Below are 25,888 nucleotides of genomic sequence, written 5' to 3'. Positions count from 1 at the left end.
TATTGGTTAGCACCACTGTAGTTAAGTGTGCCGGAGTGAATAGATGGGTACACGCAAGCCATACTATCCGTGTGCCTGAACCTGAAAATCCAAACGAAGAAGGTGAAAGCACAACTGATTCTGACTCTGAAGGTGAACCAGAGAAAGGCCCAGATACTGAAGATCACAGGAACATCGATATCTGGAAGTATCAGATGCTAGCTCTGCATCTGAAGGAGAAGGAGAAATTATTGAAGTACCGAATTCTGAAGATCAATCTGAAGATCGAGAATTGGTAGAGAATAACACCAGTAAGGACACTGAGCAAAGCAAAGATAAAACTGGTGATCAAGAACATACTTAAGAACAGTCTGAAAGCTCTGGAAGCAGGGACGAAAATCCAGACACGGGAAAAGAAGGAAAAACTCACGATAAGGATGAGATTCCAAGTACCAGCTATGGAGATGTTCCTAACAGAGTGAAAGAACTGTCAAAAGAGAAAACTGACTCTGAAAAAAGAAAAGACGTTGTAAAGTTTGTTGTAAATGAAACTGTCGAGGACACTAAAAGTGAAACTGACGACAGTGAAGATGAAACTCCATTAAGAAAGAGTTCAAGAAAATGGGCTTGGAGAGTGGAACATAACACCACGGAGCCTCAGACAAAAAGATGCAAAAGAGACAATTGGCCTAAAGGAAATGATGGACTGAGATTTAAACTGGTTAATAAAGAAAGCCAGAGGAACAGGTTAATGAAATAACCAGTCAAAGAGAATCGTTAGGAAAAAGAATAGAAGTTGTTCATAGGCCAAACAGAGTGAGAAGACCAAATCAGGAGTACAAATCACCTGAATGGACCTACATCATACTACCTCCAATTGAAGAAGTTAACAGCAGTCAAGAGAATCTGAACTGCACAAAGACAAATGAGAAAAGTGAGTAAAGAAACTAAAGCACAGAGAAAAGTGGTAATTGATTAAAAGATAAGGTAAAGGTAAAGCCTGAAATCCTGTTAGAAGAGAAGGCATTGTAAGTGAAAAGTAAAATAGGTGACATAAGGTCAAAGAAAACTTGTTAGAAAATTAAAGCTTGTAGGTGACACAAGGTCGAAGAAAACCTGTTAGCAAAACACGCAGTGTAAAAAAAAAAAAGGTTAATAATGAGCATAAAACGAAATGTTCTATTTTTAGAAAATGGTGTAGTTCATGTCTATTATGTACTGGATTACTAATATTGATATGGATAATTTTGGCTATTGTCATTCCTTTTCAGGATAACTTAGTGAAATTAAAACATAATGCGAGTTCAGGTGAACAAAATGTGGAATCAAAGTCTAACAAGCATCATGTATATAGGCCAGAAATACATCAGGATAGTTCTATTAGTGATTTTACCAAGAATACGTTTTCAAGATTATTGTCTGAGTATGTCAGGACAATGGATGCTAGTGACTGCTATGTGTGTGTAAAGTTACCTGCATCTGTTTCCGAAGGGGTGACCTATCATCACCTTCCGCTTACATATGGAGTTACGTATAGTGTGATTGCAAGCCTGTTTTATCAAACAGGTGAACTGGAATATCATTATTCTAATTCGGATGAAGCCTTTGCAAAGTTGAAAAGTGATAAAGCACTGAATAAGGAAAAGCCTGCTACAGTTATGGGAGAATACTTTTTTGAAATAGACGAATTAAGTCATGACTATATGTTTAAAAATAATTTGATATGTAAAATGAGAGTAGAAGAGAAAACATTTTTAGATATGGTTGAGGAAAAGCGAATTGCCTATAAACGAAAAGAAAAAGTAAAGCATGAAAAACCCAAGTATTGGACATTTAATGATGAGAATATTGATGAAAGAAATGTGAATGTAGCAATAAATATAGACACTCCATTTTTAGGGAAATTCTGTATTAGGAGAGACAACACTATGTATGACAATTATTTTGTGGGAGCAAGTCAATGTAAAGACACTTATAGAATCCAAGGGGGTTGGGGATATAAAGGGGGAAAAGACCGAGTTTTTCCCGGTGTTTATTTATTTGTGGGAACAAAGCTTATTATAGATTGCCTGACCACTGGTACGGGACATGTTATGTGGGTTTAGTCTTTCCTAAAATCTTTCATGTAGATAGAGGTACTAACGGTATCCATGAGATAGGCAAACCTTTGAGTCGAAGAAAAAGAGAGAGTGTCATAGAAATAATAGGTGATGTTTTTTGAGCACTGATACCTGCAGTGGGAATATCTTTCAATGCAAATCTAATTCGAAGATTGTCAACGATAGTAGATCGTTTGTCAACGGACACAGCAGGTGGATTCTTAATGGTAAACACTGAAATGATTGCTATGAGAACTATGGTAATGCTAAATTGTCTTGCTCTTGACGTAATATTAGCGAAAAAAGGAGGAGTTTGTGGAATTTTGAAGGTACAGCCCTGCTGCACCTACATTCCAGATAAAAGTCAAAACATTGAAAAGTACATTACAAATATCACAGAGTTGCATAGAGAAATTGAACCACTGGAGGTTGATGTTATTCTTTAACGACTTGGTAGAAGTTTTACAGCAGTCAAACATTGGTTTCAAGAAATAGGTAGTTCAATTATAGGTAAAATACTAATTCCAGTAACAGTAATAGTATTAGTGATTCTAATGATAAGATTATGTTGCATATACAGAAAAAGAAGGAATGTTAGAAAGTCATTAAAGAAGATAATTCAAGAAGAACGAGAAAGAGAAAAAGGTGATATAGAAATGGAGGAGTTCCGAGAAAAGATTTTTTAAGAGACCAGAGAAAAAGATACTAAAGAATAAATATATATTAATCTGAAGAATTTGAAACCTATTCTGATAAATTTGCTACATTTTGGGAGATATTTGGTGATAAATCACCAAAGGGGAGAGTTGATGGAGCAAGGTGGAGAAACAAAATTTTGTGTACCCCTTGCAAAATCACACTTCCATAACCATAACATGAACTAATGGAGTGATATGTGTAATTAATCAACTTAGAATAAGAGATGCACCTACACGAATACACGTGGGAACTAAATTTGCTTATGTTGCAATCATAATTAACTAATTATGTGATTCTGTCATGTCAAACTAATAAGCAGCTTTTGAGATAACGGAATGCAGCATAAATGTGCTTTTTGTTTACGTATTTTGTGGCAAAACGTGGGAATAGGTGAGTATATTACGCATAAATGTTGCTTATTTGCTAGGTAACTACTAATAGGAAAAACCTTAGTAAGGGGGGAGGTAAAAAGAAAGGTTACATTTCTAAAATTAACGTTCGTTTTTGTTTGTTTCTATGATAGTTCCCATTCTGGCCTGTGAGGCCTAGAAAAAGATGGCGGACTTATTGAACTGCCAATAGAAAATGAACTGAGCATGCGCAAACCCAAGTCCGAGTTCGAATGCGAGCTGCTTGTGCCTGGAGTGAATGCAAGTTCAAGGACGATGTCGCCTGGAAGTCTAGATGGATGCCAAAAGGATGAGCACAATGGTTCTGAACGTGTGAAAATCTTGTGAAGTTGCTAGTTGAGAACAAGACTAGGCCGGACATGGCCCAAAACAACGACCCATTTAAAAATCTAGCTGACGGAAGAGGAACAAATATTGTATGATGAGGTGATGCTCATCCACCACAAATTGTCCAATCAGAATTCGAATTTATGCTGAAAGTTACTTTTTTAGATAGATAGAGCTAGTGAAAAAGGTATAAAAAGTTCTGGTGTTAGTGAAGAAAAAACTCCTTTTCGATTTCCTCCAGAGATGCTGTCCGTATGCTGATTTTTCCTGAGATGTAAGACTTTGAATAATTTTCTTATTTCTTTAGAATGAGATCTGAACTTTAGGTGAGGTTATTAGTTAGGGAAGTTAGGAGAAAGGATGCATTTTGGGAACTATCTGTCTTTTGCTAATACTTGCATTTCTGAAATCCAAACAAAATGTCTATTTCTGAATGTTCTAAAATAAATGAAATTCACTGTTTTAAAATAAAATCCTTATTTTCCTTTTAATATCGTTTTTGAATAAAGAAATAAATAAAGTGAATAAACTTTTAGACATGCTAAATTTGCTTTTAATAAAAATTAGATAAATGGAGAATTAAGCTGGTCTTGAGTTTTCCTACGCCTATTTTTTTACTAGCAGATCCGTCGACCACAGTGGCGGCTTGTCTAAATAGATGTATTGTTAATGAAAACCATGGTAAAACTTGTTTAAACTGCAGGTGTAAATAGTATAAATATTCAGTTATAGTTTAGACATCCCGCTATGATACATCAGCTCTCCTTTGAATCTCACCGATCCATGAAGTAGGGTGTAAGTGTTATATGAGTGACTCGTGGTGTCATGGGCCCCACTGTTGAGTATATGTATGATTTTGTACTTCAGGGAAAGGTGTCATGGTTTTAGAAATTATTTCTGGAGAACCGCTGCATCACCCACACTGTCTTTCCAGTGCATGGCTATGGCCCGCTTGGCCATCACCAATAACAGATCCGTACATTTTGTCTTGGCCTTTCCCTCTTTGGGGCAGAGGGCCAGGCCTAATAAAAGATCTCAACTGTCATATAACTGCTTCTCCCTGTCGTACCATTAATGTGTGCTACCACTCCATGCCACAAGGTATGTATTTTGGGGTAGTTCCACATTATGTGCAGGAATCCAACCCTGGCAAATACAGAATACAATGACGTAAAGACTGGTCACAATAAATACATCACTAGGAGGAACATGTCATGTCTGTGAGGTCGACAGTAGTACAAGCAGGGTTCAAGTATGCATAACCAATGAAAGTATTTCCCCATGGGGGACAAAGACAAGAAAGAACAGCAAAGTGATCCCACTGCAGAAGTCAGACAGAACAGTGCGGTCTAACACAAAGGCAATACTCAAAACATGTCTGTCCACCCACTCCCCTCCATTTCCAAACCAGAACATGACCCAGACCTCTAAATATGCAATGCCTAAATGATTGTAACTGTCCATACCAATCTTTAGTTTTATTCATAATAGTACGTGACAGCAAGATAAAGGTAAATCATGGAAGCCAACATATGAACACTGGAAAAGAAAACAACCAAACCGTCTCAGGGATCGCTCAAGGTAGCTATTTCAGAAAAGATAAAGCACCAGAAAGGGAGAGGTCCGATACCCAATGTGTGGCCAATGGGCGGGCCCCCAGCGGCGGGAACATTAGGTAGGAATACAGGGAAAGGGAGGGGGCACAGGGGTGCAAGCCCTGCAGAACACCCACCAAAAATGGTAGCATCATCACCGAAGGGCACAGCAGTCCACCTCTCCTAGTGAATACTCCCCCCTCCACCCCCATCAGTGTCAACCGTGTTGTCTCCGTCCCCCTCAATTAGTCCAACTGGTCCTTCAGGGTCCTTAACTTCGTCTCCCACTGGGTGTTCCCAGGACTCCAATATCTCCATCTACAACCCTGCTATTGATTGTCTTAGCACACATCGAACATCTTCCCTAAGTAGGGCCCTCTCCTCAGCCCAGACCCACACAGGAACATCTTTTAAGCACATCTTCACCGCCGGCTCCACTGTGGACTTCCAGCCCATTGTTATTCTTCTTTTGGCCAGCACCAGAGCCAAATCAAGGAACCAACCCCAATCAACAGACCTCCAAATTGCAAGCAAGGGTGCAACCCAGTGTAGTATTTAAGATGCATATCACTGCTTCCCAGAATGTCGGTAAATAGAGGCAGCTCCAGGTCATGTGGCTGAAATCTGCATTCAGAAGCCTACCTCTAGGGCAGCCATGCGGTTCCCAGTCATAGGTAACCTGGAGTCTGTGGGGTGTCATTAAAGTCATATTGACATAGTTAAATTGGATATATTTCAACCTCATATTCCTGGTGAGCTTCTTAGGACATCCCAGGACCCTGTACCAGTATCTTTCTCCGCCTACGTTAAGCGCCAACAAGGGTTTCTAGACCATCTCAGACAACAACCTTTAAAACCACTTCACCAAATGCCACGCTGTGCCCATGGACACCATCAAATGAAGCACTGCATGCGTCGTTGATTCCTCACCACCATAAGTCCCAGAAGGTACGTACCAGTCCTCCATATGTTAGAAACAGACAAGGGGGTAGTCTGATAACAACAAATCGTCCAATGGGAGCAGAGTGCCCAACTGCTAACAGTCACTGACCATCACCAGTCCAGTGTCCATCCAGGCCAATAACTGCACTCCCATAAAAAAAAAGAGGGTCTCCATGAGAGAGACACACAAACCGCAGGGCAGGGGCTTAAAGGGGGATCCCCAGGGTCTTCAGCACACAGCGACTGCATCATTTCAAGGACACCACTAAAAATACACCTGGGGAGGGGTGGGCGGGGAGAACTGCTGCACTGTCGAAGGTACTGTGGTGCAGTCGAAGAGGCAGGTCTTGAGGTGTCCAATTGCCGAAACCAAGAAGCCGGCACCCTGACCAGGAGATTGGTCTACTTTTTTATTAATCATGGTAGCATGTCCAAGCAACTTGAGAGATTGCTAATAGGAAACACAAGTTCTAAGTGATCAAAGGGAAGTTCCCAGATTACCCTGCCGTAAATCTTCCACGGAGTGGAACACCTGCATACCCAGGTACCAAAAGGATGTGGGGGACCAGGTCAGGTCCTGTGGAATATTTAACAGCTGCTGAATGCTTGGTGATATGGGGAACAGACAAGTCTTGGTTTTATTGACCCAGAGGCCAGAAAGTGTCTCAAATTCTACCAGAATGCGCATTGCGACTGCAGCACCTACAAGGCCATCGTCTGGATAAAGCAGAAGGTTATCTGCATAAAGGGAAATTATATGTTTTCGGTCCCCTAGCAACAAGCCATTGCCCACCCCCTCCAGCCGGAAGAGTTCAGTCAGTGGCTCAATGGCCAAGGCAAATAGTGTGTGTGTGTGGGGGGGGGGGGGGGGGAATAAGGGCATCCTTTTCTGGTGGCTCTATATACATTGTATTGCAGAGAAATGGTAGTGCCTGTTCTTACCCATGTAGTAGGAGTAGAGTAAAGCTGTTTACCTAATTGATCCAATGCTCTCCCAGTCCCATCCGCTGCATGACTGTAATCAAAAAGTCTCACCATACTGAATTGAAGGCCGACATGAGCCTAGCCTTTGGCTGAGACCGCACAGCTAGATGATAAAGGATACGATACACTTGAAGATTAATGAGGGTACTTCAGGCTGGAGTGAAACTGGGAAGTAGTCGGAGGGCCACGACCTTGCTAATAATTTTGAGCATGGATAAGGGATGGAACACAGAGGTATGGACTCCCTGAGCCTTGGTCTTGGGAAAGAGAATCACCACTGCATCCCTGGTGGACTCAGGCAGCAACCCCAGCTTCAAAGACACCAGCCATTTCCTTGATAGTGAACCGGATCTACTGGGTCGTCAAGGAAGGTATTAATGGCCACAAAGGAATAAAGGGACATGCCATCTTCTGCTAAGATTTCCAGGATTCAGGTCTAAAAAGCCAGGGCAAGAGCCAGCTTGGCCGTCCCTCTTCAGTGTGCGCTCAAGCAATTTAGGTTTTATAATCGTGACAGCTCAGGCGATTCAAAATAATACTATATTGTTCCCTAACCTCCTGAAGTGTAGTTAACGCAGCCTCATCTGAACCCAGAGCATTGTCTAACTCATGCAACCTGCCATCTAGAGACCAGAGCTCCCCATACAGCTCCCTTCAAACTCCAAACGAGTGACCCCGACAATGACCACGAACCACCGCCTTAAATGTCTCCCATTCGACCAGGGAAGGGATTGCAGAACCCTGACCCAGTAACAGCCTCACCCACAAACCTTCGGAAACAAGCATCTTACTGGGACATTGGGTTAAGTCGTCTCATAGGGATTCCGGGGTGCTCGTCATCCAGATGAAAGTTGAACAGCAACGTGCTGTAGTCCGGAAGGGTACTCCCCAGATACTCGGTATTAGTCACATACTGGCCAAGTCTGTGTGAGCAAACAAACTCATCCAACCTAGTGTGAAGGTGGTAGATGGGAGAATAATAGGAAAAATCCAGCGTTAGCCCATGCTGGGGTAGCCAGGTATCCGACAGCTCCCTGTGGTCTAGCCGGTTACTGTAACCCTCTGCCATCCTGAGCCAGAGCGCCGGCTCGGGTGTGGGGGGGAGGGGTATGAGACGGGGGGATGGAAAGGCCAAGAGTAATATCGGCCACACAATTAAACTCCTCCCCACCCCCAATAAAAGGTTGTCTGTCACCAAAGGTGCCGGAGGAGCTGAGAGGGACTGGAAGAATGCAAAATGGTACTGATTCGTTGCATAAATGTTCTCCAAGGTGATATGTCAGCCCAACAATTCCCCCTTCAGCAGGACATAATGCACCTGTTTGTAAATGGTGAGTGGACAAGTTCGAAGGGTGTCCCTGCCCTGATCCAAATGAGCATCCCCTGGCATAGGCAGAATAGGGGGTAGCATACCTCTGGCCAGCTACTGGTGCAGCAGGCGGTCAACCTCCCCCAACAAGATAAGCCTCCTTCAGCATAGCTACCTGTACCCCGCCTCTGCAAATTCATATGCATTTTATGACAGTTAGAAGCTGAACCCATTCCCCGGATATTCCAAGTAAGGAAAGTTAATGCATGACACAGTCTGGCATTAAACATTATGTGTGTCCCATGTATTCCACTCAGCACCCCATTGTTACCAGACTTTTTACAAAAGCACGTAGTGCAACTCCTGAGACAATTATGAACTTCCCGCCCTCAGAGCAGCCCAGCAACAGCCGGCCAACCAAACCTGAAAAGTGAAAACATTGTCTACAGATCACCTCCACCAGGCTCCTGCGAGGAGCTAATCCAGGAGTGGTGGGCTAAGGTGTGTAGGCAAAGACAGTTCCGTGCCGGCTCAGTTCTCATGTACTGTCTAGGGTCATGGCCCAGCCTCCAGAGTACCCATGGGCTGGGGCCCCAGAATAAACAAGTACTCAGATAGGTAGGTGCCCCAAACCGAAACAACAAACCCCCCACCCCCAGCACAGGGATGCCATCCCATAACCACAGCCTACAGCATATTATAGTTTCAGTGACACCTCTCATCAGATCAGTTTGTCCACGGATTCGAGGGGGGCACGGTGGGCAGGCCAGCCCCATCCACAAGACAAGCCTCCGATTCCGAGACCACAAACCAATGCTCTGAAGGGGTATCAGACATTGCTGTCAGCACTATCTCCACCACAGCTTGGAGTGCGTCCGCCCACTCCTATTCAGTATGCAAAGGGAGTGGTTTCTTCAGAGACCTGCCACGTGAGACCCCATGAGGACTTCCAGGGCCTTCGTATAGAAGCTCCTGTCTTGGGCCGGGCCTTGGGGAGCGTCGACCCAGCTCTATATGCCTCCAACCAGTCCCAAGCTGCACCTGGATTGTCACAGAAATATGTATTACCATCCAATATTATTGAGTATGGCGGGGGGCATCAGAGAACATTGCTAGCCCTCATCACAATCGGCCCTCTTGACTTCCAAGAAGGAAGCACACTGGGTTTGGACAGCAGCTGTAAAGTCTGGGAACAACACTTTACAATTGCCCACTGTGAACGGGCCCCCCACACGTGCCTTCTGAAGTACGACATCCCTTTCCTTATAGTTAGGCTGTCCGGTTTTAGGTTTAAACCTATAACTGATAAAACGCCACCGCAAGGGAACTAGCCCTCACCAGTGTAAACATATAAGCACTGAAAAATACCTGCACAACCACAAACGAAATGCCATTCAAAGAAAGGAAAAGGAGAATGAAAGAGTAATTTCTTTTCTTCCTGAAGCGGCCAATACAATGTAACTTTCTTCAACAAACTAGCAGCAAGAATGACTGGGCTAACATTATTCTGTTTGAGGTATTTTGGTTAGAGATGTCACTAAAATATTGTTTTGTCTTCCTTTTGTTTTTTTCAGTTTTGTGGTCTTTAGTCTAAATATACAGTGTCTAGAAGCATCTTTTAGGTCTTGTTTAATTATTTTAGAAACTGTAGACAATCAGGAAATATCAAAATCATATTTGATATTTTGGCTGCGTTTGATTCTTTCACTGATAGGTAAAATGGCTAGTTTCAGAAGAATCTTTCCCGATATGTGCCATCACGTTTACCTTCAGAGAATGGGTAAAAACCCTTGATACATCAGCCCCCAGTTTCTAGTGAGTTAGTATCGATAGTAGGTTTTAAACATTCAATGCAAGGTATAGTGACAACTATATGTGAAAAGAGTGCTATCACCAAACATCAACGATAGTGGTGAAAACATGACACCAGACTTTTGGAAAACATGGAACGCAGTGTCACTTGGAATATTGCTGCAAAATGTTCTTTCAAAGTTCAACAAAGATTGGAGTAATATTGTTTGTATTTGCAGTGATTCAGCTACGAGTATGAAAAGGTTGTGTGATTACCTCTCAAAATTGATACCTGAGCTGAAGTGCTACCCTGTAAGAGATCCTTGCTACTTGATAGATAGTATGCTGAAAGCATCTTTACAATCTTCAGAGTTAATGAAGAATGCTATTGACTTGGGGCGCTAGAGGGCGCCAGGCAAGATGGCCGCACATATGTGAGGCTCTGCCGAGACCGTTGAATATCCTGTGAATATTCTTTAATTCCTGCTGCCTACACTGACCAACCCGACGGCGATTGTCCTCTAAAGCGTCAAGGCGAAGAGTGAGACTTTTTCGTTGCCGGGTGGGACCCCGGACCTGCTTTCCAGGCAGAGGCGCACTACACCGGGTCCGGCGCTGGAGGTGAGCGGCCCTGCGATAGGACTCCAGCGGCTAGATTGTGGAGCTACTGAGCCGTCCCTGGGTAACGGAGGCTGACGGAGGGACTGAGGCGCGAGCTGGAGGTGGCGGGACCGAGTCTTGACGAGACGGAAGAGAGCGCTGATCCGGCGGCCCGGAGCTCGGCCCTGCTACGTGCGGTGAGTGGGGTGAGGCTATAGGCGAGTCCGGGGCTGCGGAGGTAGCGCTGGGTCGCACTAGGCCGGATCGAGCGAACCACGCCTGGTGGGGGCGCGGGCGGGGCACACGCCTCGGCGAAGATACAGTGCTGGGGGTGCGCTGGCGGCTAGACTCGCACCAGGGATATCTACTTCTGCTGCGGAACACTGGTTGGGCTGTGGAACGGGCCGGGAGAGGGCCCTGCCTTGCGACATCGGCGCCTTAGATCCCTGAATCGGCAGTTGCTCCTACAGCGGCGGGGGAGGCCGGGTGCATTCTGATATTACCGGCTAGTGAATACTGCCTAGACCTGTGTTGAGAGGATCCCTGGGAGGCAATCTACTCTCGGCCGACTGATATTGAGACGGATTGTGGTCCCTGTGAGTCGACATGGGCAGGCCTGAGAGGAACCAGCCCAAACTCAACTTTGACGCCAAAAAGACAGCGATGTCCACCTCACAGACCCCTCCGGACAGTGAAACCACCGGGGCAGTTGGTGGTACCCCTAACCTTGAGGCCACACTGGTGGCGATGCAAAAGACACTCCAATCCATAGAGGGGACCATGGAAGCGGTCAATCACAGGCTCGACCACATGGCGACACAGTTTGACCGGCAAAATGAGAGGATGGGCGAAGTGGAACAAAGAGTGTCTGCCACGGAGGACGGGCTGACTACGGTGACTAATAAGGTGTTTAACATGGAGCGTGTTTTGGCGGTCATTCAGGCAAAGAACGAGGAATTGGAAGGGAGGTCCAGGCGCAATAACATCCGCGTCACGGGCCTGCCGGAATCTACGAATGTGGGCAAAATAGAGGACTTCATGGAACGCATGTTGGTTGACATTTTTGGGGCGGACCAGCTGTCGCGCGTGTTCATTGTGGAGCGCGCACATAGTTCTTTGGCGAAGAGAACGGCGCCTGGGGCGCACCCCCGTCCCATTATTGCACGTATTCTTAACTATAAAGATCGCGATGTCATCCTGCGTCTTGCACGGGAGAAGGGTACTGTTGAGTATCAGGGAAATAAACTTGAATTTTATCCGGATTTCACAGCTGCGGTGCAGACGGCGAGAAAAGAATTCGCCTTGGTGAAACAGCTCCTTCGCGCCGAAAATATCCCGTACGCCATGCTGTATCCGGCCAGGCTTCGGATTGGGCCTCCCTCGGATAACAAAATCTTCGCATCGCCCAAGGCGGCCATGGATTATGCCAAGAAGCAGAAAAAACGTAAAAGGGATTCAAACGTGGCACAGGACGGGGAGGAAGATCTGCAGGATGAGGTGGCTTAAGTGTTCGCTTTGCTGTTTACAAGAATGGCTGAGTTCCACGTACTTCTGGAGGGGAAGTCACTCGGATTCAGGTTGTTCAACTTCCTACTACCTACTGATCATGCACTATGTCCTAAGAGACCTCTGTTATAACTGTCCACGCCTTGATTGACAGCCGCTTCTGACTATTGCGAATGGTACACTTACTGGGCTCTTTATGGTTGCATATTTGTTATGTTGCTCTGCCAATTGTTCAAGTGGCATTACAAAATCTGCACCGGGGGGTGGCTGCGTTGTAGAAGACTTATGCTGTATTGGGACGGCCTTTGGTGAACTATTTGAGGGGTATTGGGACATGTACTGTGACATTGTTTATTTGACATGCACTGCGAGTGGCACTGTGGTACTATTGGACCTGTGCCTAAACTGTGTGCCGAGCGCTGCGGAGGTCGGACTCTTTGCTATCCTGGCGGCTGCAGGGTTGGGGTGGGAGGAGTGGGATGTATACATGGCTTTTACGGTCTGCTCTCCGTTAGTTTACTAGCGAGGGCTGTGTGTCACTACGCCCCCGACACATGGGAGTTCCCCACACACTAATGGTTGTATGGTTGGGGGTTTGGGGGATAGGGGACAGCTTTGGCAAGTTTGGGGTGCTGAAGTGGGTGGAGGGGGGATTTTGGGCTTTTGGAGTTTTTGGGTCAGGGCAAGCTGTGTGGCGCTTTATGGTGGGGGGTTGGAATGGACGAGACAGGAACTGAGTCAATCGTGGTCGCTATGCGGCCTTCCATATGCGGCATTACCTGCTGATACTTGTTTGTATACTTACTGTATGCTCTGCATCTTCTGGGGGGCATTAGGACTGTTCTATTGTTTACAGGGTACGCTTGAGGTTTGGTTCTATGAACAGGGGGGGTAATCTTACTTGTATTACCTGGAATGTGAGGGGACTGAATCGTCCGCAGAAAACTAGACAAATGTTGGCATTTCTGAACAGGCATGGGGCACAGGTGGCTTTCATACAGGAGACACATCTTAAGGGAAGGGCGGCTGACACTGTGGGCAAACAATGGGCCGGCTTCAGGCTGGCTTCGAATTATTCGGCATATGCACGCAGAGTTATGATTCTGATAAAAAAAATGTTCCATTTGTATCGCTGCGTGAAGAGGTTGACGTGGATGGTAGATATATCATACTACACGGCAAGCTGTGTGGTACCTTGGTCACGCTGGTTAATGTCTATGGCCCCAATGCCGATGACCCAGACTTTTATGTTACTCTGTGGAATAGGATCTATATGCTGCCTCCGTCGGCTATAATTTGTGGGGGAGATTTGAATGTCACTCTAGATGGAGCACTGGACAGGAAACATGATAGGCCTTATGCGCACAAGAGAGCGGCTGCTGCAGTGCGAGATGGAATGGGGGGGCTTGGAATGGTGGATGTGTGGCGATTGACACATCCTGAGAGGAGGGAAGGCACATGTTACACGTCTGCGCATGACACATGGTCAAGGCTGGACTATTGGTTGGTGACCCGCGATGTCAGCGGATGGGTGATGGATGTCGTGCACCTGCCTCGGACGATTTCTGATCATGCGCCAGTTTGTATGAAAGTGGCACTACCGTCGCATGCACCAGCTCCTTTTTCCTGGAGACTTCCGGCTGGTACCTTAACTGACTTGGTGTTGCGTGAACGCCTGAGGACGATCATTGAGGAATTCTTTGCTAAAAATGTTGGGTCAGTTGATAGTATGTGCACGGTGTGGGAGGCCTTCAAAGTGACCATTAGGGGAGCGTGTATTGGCCTGCAATCGAGTGTGCTCACATCGTTAAGGGACGCCATGGCTAAGTTGGAGGGAGAATTGTTGTTGCTTGAACGGCGACTGGAAGGAACACCCTGAGGAGTCCTTGCTGGCCAGTATTCGCTTGAAAGTCACTGAATACAATGATCTGGCGGATCAGGAGGTTAAATTCTTGTCCAAACAGACCAGAGCGCGTTATTATGGCGAGGGGGGTCGTCCGGGGCGAGGTTTGGCGGATCGAATTAAAGACCCTTGGGCGAGACATTGTGCAGTGCAGGAAATAGAGGAAGGGGACACCACTATTACTAGTGCGACTGGTATTCTGACCTGTTTTACAAAATATTATGAACAGATGTATGAGCATAGGGAGACGGCAGGGGAGGAAGAACTTGCACAATACTTTGCAGATATAGCGCTGGTCTGGCTTTCGAGGGGTCAACAGGAGCTCCTTATGCATACTATAACCGAGGGGGAATTTAGGGATGCGATAGCGTCATTACCAAATGGCAAGGCAGCGGGCACCGATGGGTTACCGTCTGAATTTTATAAAGAGTATGTGGATCTTTTGCTACCACACCTGGCAATGGTCCTGGAGGAGGCGGTGGAACTGGGTAATTTCCCGATCACATTGAGAGAGGCGCTTTTGGTTGCACTGCCGAAACCAGGTAAACCGCCGAATAAGTGCGAATCATATCGGCCCTTGTCCCTTATGAACACCGATGTCAAAATTATTGCTAAAGTGTTAGCGACTCGGCTGCGCCTGCTCCTCCCGATCATGGTGCTGCCAGATCAGTCTGGCTTTATCCCCCTCCGGTCTACCACTCACAATTTAAGGGCCATCTTTGCGGTGTTACATCTTCTCAAACCAGACTTGGCTGCGGTGGCTGTCATGCTAGACGCCGCAAAGGCCTTCGACTTGGTCGCATGGCGGTATATGATCGCGATCTTACATCGTATGGGGGTGCCATACTTTTTTACGTCACTGGTGACTCTGCTCTACACAAATCCAATTGCACGTGTACGGGTGAACGGCCATGTGGCAGCTCCGTTCCCTGTGCGGCGAGGGACCAGGCAGGGCTGCTCCCTGTCGCCTTTGCTCTTTGCTCTTGTGATGGAGCCACTGGCATGTGTGCTGCGGCAGAGGTATGCGGAAGCTGCCCTGAAGTTTCCTCTTCGATCTCTGGCGGTATCCATGTATGCCGATGATATGGTCCTTTATGTGCGAGAGCCTGCGCGATATTTGGAATCCGTGCTGCGTGAATTTATTCGGTTTAGCCGTCTCTCGGGTCTCTCCATTAATTGGGAGAAATCTGTTATATTGCCACTCACTGACATTGCGGCCCCCTTCCCCTTAGAGTTCCCGTTGGAGTGGGCCACAGGTCCGGTCCGTTACCTTGGAATTTGGATACATAGGGACTGTCAGGAAATCATTCGGGCTAATTATGGAGTGGCTATCTCTAAACTAGAGGACCAGGTCGCGCGTTGGATTCGGCTCCCGCTCACCTTCGGTGATCGTGTGTCTCTAATAAAAATGGTAGTTCTTCCGAAATGTTTATATCTTTTTGTTAATATTCCGCTCCCGCTTAAATCGCATTTCTTTGACAGACTGCAGTCCTTGTTGATAGCGTTAACCTGGGCCGGTAAGAAACCAAGAGTGAAATGGGATGTCTTGACTAAGCCGTATGAGATGGGGGGCTTTGCCATCCCAGATATGAAACTGTACTACTTGTGCGCCCAAGCGCAGTTTGCTGCCTATTGGCTGTCGGCCCCTCCGTACACGCCACATGTAGCGCTGGAGGCCAGTGCAGTCCTGCCTATTCCACTGAAGGCAATGATAGTCAACACGCACTCTGTGTTTGAGAAGGGGGAAGTAGACACGGTACGCTCCACTACTAATGCCTGGCGAGAATTGGGTAAACGAGCGAACCGACTGCCATTGTATGCCCCTGATATGCCGCTGCTGTATCACGCAGAGATCTCGGTCTCCAGTGACATTGGGGCCTTGCAGGTCCTACGGGGTGCGGGGCTTGACACGGTTGGAAAACTGTTTCCAGGTGCCTCTTTCCTCTCATTGCAGGCTATGACGGATCGCTCTCCGAACGTGGTTATGTCCACGTTTATATATGTCCGGCTCCGAGCAGCCATACACGCCTTATATCCTACATATCCGGAAGAACCCTTGACGCTGGGTGCCTTGCAATTTCTGTACACTGCACCGGATAAGGCCAAGTTGCTCTCCAGGTTATACCGAGCCTCGCAGGAGGACGAGGGGGGAGGCGCAGGGACGGCAAGGGCTAGATGGGACGCGTGCCTGCCTGAACCACTAACAGATGATGAGTGGTCCGAGTGTTGCTCTATGACCGGGGGGTTCGTGGCCAATGGCAATTTTCGCCTTATTCATTATAAATTTTTGCACCAGTGGTACTGTACGCCATTTCAGTTAGTAAGGTATGGTCTCCGAGAGACGTCTCAGTGTGTTCGATGTGGGATGGATGATGCGGACTTTGTACACCTGGCCTGGGGTTGCGCGCGTGTGTATGCCTTCTGGGTGGCTGTGACCGAGGCGCTCTCTAAAATGACGTCAATTGAGGTTGCGCTGGACATCCGACTGTGCTTGTTGGGGTTGGCCTCCGGGGTGCCTGCGGGTGTGAGGCGGCTGATAGTATTGGCATTGCAGATTGCTAAACGCTGAGTGGCTATGGCCTGGGGAGGGAGGCGAGCGCCTGATGTGCAACTGTGGCTGCAGGATATGGCATTCTGCAGGGATCAGCTAGTTTGCTACTACGAGGGGCTTCCTGCGAGGTCACGTCCACGTGATTTCTGGGGCCCATTTACGGTGTATATGCTCTCCATGGCTGACGATGACAGTGCTAGCAGTGTGCATGGAGGTACGTCGGTAGGGGAGGGAGGCTCAATGTGATGGGTTGCGAGTGAGGTAGGCAGCAAAGGGGTACTGGATGTGTGCTGCGATTTCTTCCTTCTGCATTTTTTCTGTGTGACCTGCCTGCATAGAAGTGTGGTTGAGTTATAAGTGCACCGATGCCATGTTCTGCACATAGATCTTGACGGTCAAGGGTTCTGAGATGTGTTTCCCTGATATGCTAAACAGCTGGGTAAAGGTTGTTCTTCGTCCTAAGACCTTATGCACTGCAACATGCTGCCAAGATCGGACTCCTGGGGTGCGGGGTGGAGGGTTGTTGGGGTAATGAAAAGTTGTTTGTATAAAATCACAAAATAAGACCGTATTTACTGTATGCGATGCTAATGTACGATGTAAGTGGACTCTGGAGCACCGGTTGGTGTCCGCTTCAACGGATATCGGTGGGTGCTCTTAAATGTCATTGATTATGTGCTTAGTTTTCACTGCTACCAAATCGTTTGCAGCCGGCCCTGTCAATGGGTTGTAGGCACGCTGCTGTGTACATGCAACAGGTTCAATAAAGGTCTTAAAAAAAGAATGCTATTGACTTTTTAGTCCATTCTGGTGCACAGTTTTGTTATGCATGGGAACTAATGCACAAATATTTCTAATTTTGTGCTTTGTGTGGCATAAAAGAAAAATTCATCCCAACTGCGTCACTTAGCTGTTGGTTCTCAGTCCAAGGGGCTGTGAATGCTATATTATCCATTTAGGATAGTGATGTGAAAAAAAGTACACTGGACTGCATTCTTAGATTTTTACAGGAAAACATAACTGCTGTAGTGGACATAAAAAAAACTAGAGTTTGGAAACACCCTTGTCTGCCAAGTGTTCCGCATATTTGGTGAAGATGAGAAGGGGCTGGGCGACACCTTAAGTGACTTTGGCACTGCAACATGTTCCATGTTAAGAGTGCTTGTCACTTGGTAAGCAAATCAATGTTGAAGAGCAATACAGGAACTTTTATTTTACAATGTATGAGAAATGGCTTGCGATGATGCATAGAAATGTCCCTTCACCAACCAGGACATTTGAAGTCAATGAAACCTCACTGTGGTATTCTATACAAGTTCTAGACCACTTCCGTAAAGGTGAATTTTCTCCGTAGTTTCAAAAGTGCTGCTTCATTTTTTACCGCTTCAATAACTCTGAGGGCATAAGTGCCCAGTTCAACGCACATTTTGCATAACTTGCCCACAGAATCGCAATCTTCAAGTGCACTAATATTGGCATGGAAAGCTATGTCAGTGGCCAGAGTTAGCAAATTGTGTAATGGCTGTTTTGGCATTGTACTACAACAGGTTTGATTTGCAAAAATATATTTGGATCTCATATACACTGTCTATATACCATGCACTATCAGTACAGAAAGCAAGCAATAATAAAAGCAAAATGTTCCACAAAAAATGGAAAAACACTGTTTCTGTTGTTTTTAATGGCGCGAAAATGTGTAACAACTGATAACCACTGTTTTTTCAAGGTATTGAAATCACTATAAAACACTGGGGAAAAAAACACTAGAATAGAAACTAAAAAACAGGAAAGCCTACTTATAGTGGAGCAATCTAGCCACAAAGGGGCGGGTGGCCTGGCACTAACGGGGAAGCCAGTACTCTGTGGGCTCGCTTCAGAGCAATGAAGGGAGTAAGGTGATTCAAGGCAACCTCCATCTGCAGCCAACGTTCAAGATAGGTCACCATGTCGCCCCCCCTTTGTACCGTCAGGGATTCCCACCACAAAGATTTTGTGTCGACAGATACACCCTTCTATGTCTTGTGCTCAGTAGTCCAGGATAATAACCCTGTCGGTCAACAGTGGTTACAGTCCTATCTATCAGGTGGTGACTATGACACCGTTCACTTCCAGCAAATCCCGTACACCATGGGGTACCGCAGGGCTTTGTGATCAGCCCTATTCTTTTCAATATCTACCTACGGCCCCTGTTCCCCATCATCAAATCTTTTGGAATCGACCGGGTCAACTACGCTGACGACACTGAACTGGTGTTTTCCCTGGAAGGGAAACAAGCAGTATCCATGGATACGTTCCAGGAGTGTATGCGTCAGACTGCTGGTTGGCTCGGGAGAATTTTTTTACAGTTTAATGGGGGGAAAACAGAGGTGATATACTGCTCCACTGCTAGAATGTCCCAGCATCTTCCACTGGAGTTTAGGCTCACTCACGAGGAGGAACCTTTGGTTCCAGTCAATACGGTGCGCAATCTGGGGGTTCTGGTGGACGGTGATCTAATGGAGTCACAGGCCAACAAAACCGTTGGTGTGTGCTTCTAAGCAGAAAGAAAGTTGCGTTGTAAAGGTGTTTTACCACTTAAGTCTAAGTACCAGGGTGCCAGTCTGCGCTATATAAGAACCTAATACAATACAATACAACTCTGCCATCTTGCTAGTCAGTGTCAGGTGTTCCGGCTGCAGTTCGCCCACTAGGTCTCCACCTCCTTAACCCAATCAGCCAACTCGCAGTGTTAAGGCTGCAGGAGGCCCAGGCCCACAGACAAACACTAATTTCTTGTTAGATGGTGCTCTTAGTGTCCGCTGAGGCAGCAAGTATCTTGTTGAGACGGAGATGTATAGAGGTCTCCGGGGGTTCAGGCCCTCTGTCTCCACAACAGGGGGATGCGAAGGTTCCCCCGAGCAAGGCTGCACTCCCGCAGAATTAGCCTTCGGCTTCCCCATAAGTGACAATATGGTCAGTCCCCACAGCAGGGCCCAGGTCCACCAGCTGCAGGCGTTTCCGAGTTGAACTTCGGCAAGGTGGGAGATTACCCATTAACAAAGTTCTTGTAGTTAAAATAAATATAAACTGCCTGTCATTTTTCTAAATTAGTCTCGAATTTCTTCTTCAGTGTGTGTTTAATTTATTGAGTCTGTTGAGTCTGTGTGTTCAACAAATGCATTATCACTACCCTCTAATACACCTAAATTGCTTGCCCACACTACCACAAGAGAGCATTTGGGATTATTTAAGCATTAACGGTTGCCTGGACTTTCTACATAGTATACCTCATTTTTGTGTACTACATAAAAAGAAAGCTTCCTACACGGCACAACTACTGTTCCCAGCCGTCTGGCACCGTGGGCCCACAAGCCCCAGGGAGGAGTCACCGATCAGGCCTCGACTGCCATCTTGAGATCTGGGGCCGGGGCGACATGCCCCTCTGGGAGCAGTCCGCACCAGAGAGAAAAGTAATTGTGGGCAATAAAGTGCCCTGGAAACCCCCGTCTCCAGTTGCATTCAGTTGCAGGGACCGGGGACGCCCCCAGACGGCAGATAACACAGGGTTCTAGATGGGCCAGCATGGAGCAAAGAGCTCAACGTCCACCATCATAGGCTAGCTAGCAAAGACCCTCATGCAACTAGTTTCATTGAATGTATTAAATCCTGGACATCCTGGAAACTTTTTCCTCCTCTTTATCAATATCATTTCCCCAATTATGCTTAGGTTTATTCGGGGGCATCCCCCCTGGTCCAGGAGAGCTCTCTAAAGCCAAGTGTTGAATTTGTCCACAGCCCACTGTGAATATAGTGAATGTTTCAGTTTTGTCCCATAGTTTGTGCATTCCCGTCCTTATGGTTCTATAACAGGAACATTTCCAAGGAGAGAGGGGGCTCAGTTGTGCCCAATAACATAGAATGGTACTCGTGCTCCATCTATAAACAGATCTTGCACTATAGCTATTCCGACCTGCACCCAACTTTTCCCTTCTTTTCTGCTTTGAAGACCCAAAGAAGCTAGTACTATGTTCAATGGAATATTTGGTGCCTATAGCACCAAGCCACAGGTGCACACTAGTGGTAGTGTTGAGCCACTTGTTCAAGACACAGCAGGGAACTATGTCATAATAATAATAATCCACTGATATAGCGCATGGTTACACCAACTGGTGTGTCCTCGCGCTAGTAAAACCACTCTCCATCCAGAGGGCTGGAAAGAGCCAGATATGCTAAAAGGCTGAAGAATGTACAGGTCTCACAACTGGAAAAAACACGGTTTTAGTTTTGTAGCCTAGAACGGGACGAAAGCTGCTCCTGGATCTGCAAACAACCATCTGTTCGCTTCTCATTATGCAACTCTAGATGGTTGTGCCTGGTTAACCATCAGCCAATCCAAATGTAGGGTCATCTTAATATTATTTTCGGTGGTGTGTGTAGTGTCACTTTCTCTGTAATAATTCCTGGTACCTATATCTCCTTCCATGATAGTTAGTGCATACCCCTAGCAGACAAGTAGGCTCTGAGAGTTAAATGCTCATCTTTGACTTCTGTTGTGATAGACTAATAATAAGTTTGAATCCTATCAAGGTCAAGTCAGCCTTCAATTCTTCAAAGGTTAGTCTTAAAGCACAGTAACATCTTGTATTTAGAGCACTTAGAAATAGTTTATTCTGTCCAGTAGTCCAGCTACCTCGAAGGTCAATTCACACTCTATCAGTTAGAGCAACCCAACATCTAAGTTCTTAAATATGGAAGAAAGCACAAGCACAGGTTTGGAAAATGAAAATGAGTGGTCAATAAAATACAATTTTGATACCAAAAATAATTAATCATTCTGTCGCAAAGGTGCCAAAATAGTGAAAACAGAGCATCAGTGGCTAAGTAAATGTTCACATGCTTTCTGGAATATTTAGTACAAAGAACATAGACTTTAAAGGAATCGGTTCAGTGCATTAAACCCCTTTATTCAATATTTATAGCTCACCTGAGGCCATAAGTTCTTGGCAGTGCATATTCGCTGCTTTGTAGTCCTGGAAGTGTAGAGCTTTTTCAACTAATAGGGTCAAAACCTTTCCCTTCTGTTCTGTCTGGTCATCTCCTGTAAAGCATTTTGGAAAAAAGATAGTCAATTTTGCAAAGTTACATTCTGCTACCAAGAATGTTACGCACCTTCAGTCATGCCTTAGCTGGTAGAAACTATCTAACCGCAGATTCCTTACATTAGAATTTCCCCAGGTGTCAGACTGGATCCGGAGATGTTAGTAGAGTAGTACCCCTTTGAGCTGATGGGCGGCATTGTTCCGCTCCACATGGCATCATCTGCGCTGAAAGTGACCCATGCTTTGCCTATGTAGGCACGACCACAGTGAGTTTGACGTCAGATTCTTATTCACGAATTTCCACGATAGGAGCGCAGAGCCATGTGCAACACTGACCACAGGTGTGTAAAACTAGGACCCTGAATGGGGAATAGCCCTGTCCATAGAAATCTGTTCACAGAGCAGGTAGGATGGGTGGATCGGTAAGGAATCTGCAGCCAAGAGTCTTTACCAGATAAGGTGTTAACAAACGTAAGTAGCTTGTTCATCTGATAGAGACTTCTAGCCGCAAATTCCTTACCTTAAAATAGGTACCCAAGCAATACCTTCCTGGAGATGGGTCTGCAAAACTATTTAACACCAAAACGTCCTGAAGGACCGAACAGCAGTGCCCATCCCAACGGACCTAAGTGTCTAGGCAGAAGTGCTTCGTGAAAGTGTGCAGAGGTCTGCGTTGCTGCGTGGCAGATGTCTAAAAGACAGGGATTCTGCATGGTAACACAGTGGATGCAGCCTTTGCACTGGTGAAATGAGCACGCAAACCCTCTGAGCGTCGCTTCTTGAGCAGTGCATAGCAGATATTAATGCAGAGCCCCGTCCATTGAGAGATGGTTTATTTCTGCGCGCCCTTCACTTTCTTGACTCCGACATACCCCACGAAGAGTTGGTCGTCCACCTGGAACTCTTTCTGGGTTCAGTCGGTGGAGCTGCTCGTCTTCCTCAGAAGGATAGGGTGGAGCGAGAAAGGTAGGCAGGATGACTGACTGGCCTAGATGAAAAGGAGTTACCACCTTTGTTCAGGAGGAAGCCCGAGTGGGAAGGGCCAGCTTGTCCAGAAAGAAGTTGAGTTACAGATGCTTAGATGACAAAACCTGGAGCTCACTGACCATCCGGCCAGGTTTTATGCCCACCAGAAAGACTGTTTTGATAGTAAAGAGCCTGATAGAACAGTTGAGTAGCAGCTCAAAGGGAGTGCACATGAGAAAGGCGAGTTCTAAATTGAGGTCCCACTGAGGCATGATAAAAGGTGAAGGAGGGAGAATGTTGTGGAGACCTTTCAAAAATGTACGTACAATAGGGAATTTGAACAGGGATGGCTGATCTGGCAACCACAGAAATGCAGAGAAGGCAGAAAGATAGCCTTTCAAGGTTCCTAAAGCAGAGCCCTGCTGGGCAAGAGAAAGAATAAATAGAAGTACCTGAGAGAGGGGAGCAGAAAGGTGGTCAGACTGTTTTTCTGCACACCTTGTCACAAACTTTCCCCAATAGCAGGTGTATGGCCTCTTGGTGGAGGGACGCCTGGCTGCCAGGATGACATTACAGACTTCGGGTGGAAGGTTGAAACCTGTCAACTCTCACTGCTCAATCTCCACGCATCAAGGTGGAGTGTTGACAGGTTCAGGTGGAGAACCCTGCCCTGCTCCTGCAACAGAAGATCCTGCTGAAGGGGGCAGCGTATGCTCAACAGCTCATGAATCCAAATACTCCGAGCCCAGTAGAGACCAAACGGATGATTTTGGCCCAGTGTTTCCTGATCATCTTGAGTAATCTGGGCAGGAGTGATATGGGTGGAAAGGCGTACAGGATGCCTAAGCTCCATTCGAGACGAAAAGCTTCTCCAAGCGAGAGCTGCCTTAGAAACTCCAGCGCGCAAAACTGCTGACATTGCACGTTTTCGGTGGTGGCCAACAGATGTAACCAAGGATCTCCCCACTGCTGAAGGTGACCTTGCATCACCTCCGGATGGAGACATCATTTGTGATCCGCTTGACATCTGCAGTTGAGTTTGTCCACCCTGATGTTTAGGGAGCCTGCCAGGTGTTGAACCACCAAGGATATACACCAATGTTCCAGCCATGCCCAGAGATGAAAGGCCGCTTGACAAACCCTGCCCCGTTTGTTGCAGTACCACATGGTGGAGGTGTTGTCCATGAACACCTGCACTAGCCTTCCCTTGATGAAGGGTAGACAGTTGGATCACTCAGAACTCCAATAGATTGATGTGGAGTTCGGATTGCGTCAGAGACCAAAGGTCTCCTTTCTCCACCGCTCCAAAATGGCCACCCTATCCAAGGAGAGACCCATCTGTCACTACTGTCAGATCTGGTTGGGAAAGGAAGAGGGGGATCTGTCGCTGACTCAATTACAGTTCAATAATCACCACTCCAGATCTTCTGTAGTATTCTATAAGATCTGGACCATGTCAGAGAGATTCCCTGATGCTGCGCCCACTGGAACTTCAAGTCCCATTGCAGAGCCTGCATATGCCAGAGGACGTGTCACAAGAAGGATGCAAGAGGCCATGAGGCCCAGAAGCCTCAGAGTCAGTCTCACTGAAACCCAGGATCAATATCATAGCCTCAATATCCTGAACTCGCCGTTTGTGAGGATAAGCCCAAAACATCACTGTGTCCAGAACAGCTCAGATGAAAAGGAGAATCTGAGAGTCAGGTGTTACTTTGGCACAATAATAGTGAACCCTTAGCAAGTGCAGGAGGTCCGCCATACTCTGGAGGTGGGAGACGACTGCCTGAAGCGAGCCCGCCTTCACGGGCCAGACGTTGAAATGGAGGAGACTTGCACCCCTGACCTCTACAGATGAGCTGCGACCATCGTCATTATCTTAGTGAACACCCGAGGTGTGCTGGTACAGTCAAAAAAGAGCACAGCAGATTGAAAGTGTTCTTGGTCCAACGTGACCTGCAGGTAACGCCTGTGGGTAGGCCGGACGGGAATGTGAAAGTATGCGCCCTGCAAGTTCAACACTAACATCCACTCTCCCGGGATCAGGGCAGACAGAACTTGAGCAAGCATCTGCATTTTGAATGTCTTCTTTTTCAAGGAGAAATTAAGAGGACGCAGGTCTAGGATGAGGCAAAGCCCTCCATCCATCTTGGGCACCAGAAAGTAGCTGAAATAACAGCCATAACCTACTTCTGATGTCAGCACCCTCTTTATGGCTCTCTTGGACAAGAAAACCGTAACTCCCTGGCACAGCAAGGAAAGCCGGTCGCAAGTAGGTAGCATGAGTGGGTGGTCATGAAGGGGAGGGATAGCCCCTTCGGACAATCTGGAGAACCTATTAGTCGTATCTTACTGACCTCCAGTGGTGCACATGATGGCATATCCTGCCTGCCACTGGATGCCCATGATGGGCGTAGGGCAAACTAAGGAGGAATGGAGGTTACGGCTGCCGGGGGGTGATGGACTAGCCAGACCTCCGGCTGCCCTACCCAAGGGGTCAGTGGGTACTGTGTCATCAACCGCGCGGAGGCTGGGAAGCTTGTGTTCAGTGGTGGATGGGCCAACAGAGAAGTAGCTAAAAGCTCTATCCGTTGCCACGAAAGTGGCGAAAGGCTGACTGAGGTCGGCAAGTGGCCACAGAAAGGCTCATGGTCCTAACTGTAGCTCTGCTATCCTTGCAGCGTTCCAGCGATGAGTCCACCTTGTCTCCAAAGAGACTGAAGCCATCAAAGGGCTTATCCTTAAGCAAAGCTTGGACATCCCCTGAAAAGCTAGTCGTTCTCAGTCAGGCTTGGTGCTGTAAGATCACTGACTAAGAAACTGCTCTGCCTAGCAAGTTGGTTGTGTCTAGCCCACACTGGATTGTGAACCGAGTTGCGTCTCTCTTGTCAGCATTAGCTTGGAGAATATGGCCCGGGCTTCCTCCAGGGCCATAGGCAGCACCTGCACAACTAAATCCCATGGTGAACGGAAGTAACAGCCAAAAAGGCATGCAGTGTTTCCTGAACTCAGTGCAAGGAAGGTATCCAGACTTTTGGATAAGCTATCCAGTAGGGTGGTAGGGAAGGTGCCAGGATTTACTCGGAAGTGGAGGCTTGGACCACCAAGCTCTCTGAGGTAGGCATTATATGAGGAAACTGGGGTCACATGTG

At 46.7% G+C, this 25,888-nt stretch overlaps 1 protein-coding gene across 3 annotated transcripts in view; it reads right to left on the bottom strand.

Moving 5' to 3' along the window:
* Positions 1-25,888, bottom strand: part of NBAS (NBAS subunit of NRZ tethering complex) — a 2,361,081-nt gene that overhangs the window by 1,514,156 nt on the left and 821,037 nt on the right. For all 3 annotated transcript variants that reach the window (XM_078647778.1, XM_078647779.1, XM_078647780.1), the window contains exon 33: positions 21,659-21,772. In XM_078647778.1, the coding sequence (XP_078503904.1) occupies positions 21,659-21,772 (114 nt within the window). The remainder of the gene's footprint in view (positions 1-21,658; positions 21,773-25,888) is intronic.

The sequence above is a fragment of the Lissotriton helveticus genome, chromosome 6 (assembly GCF_964261635.1).
Source record: "Lissotriton helveticus chromosome 6, aLisHel1.1, whole genome shotgun sequence".
In the NCBI taxonomy this organism is placed as follows: domain Eukaryota; kingdom Metazoa; phylum Chordata; class Amphibia; order Caudata; family Salamandridae; genus Lissotriton; species Lissotriton helveticus.
Note: the sequence above shows the minus strand (reverse complement) of the source record. Positions and strands in the feature narration are given on the sequence as shown.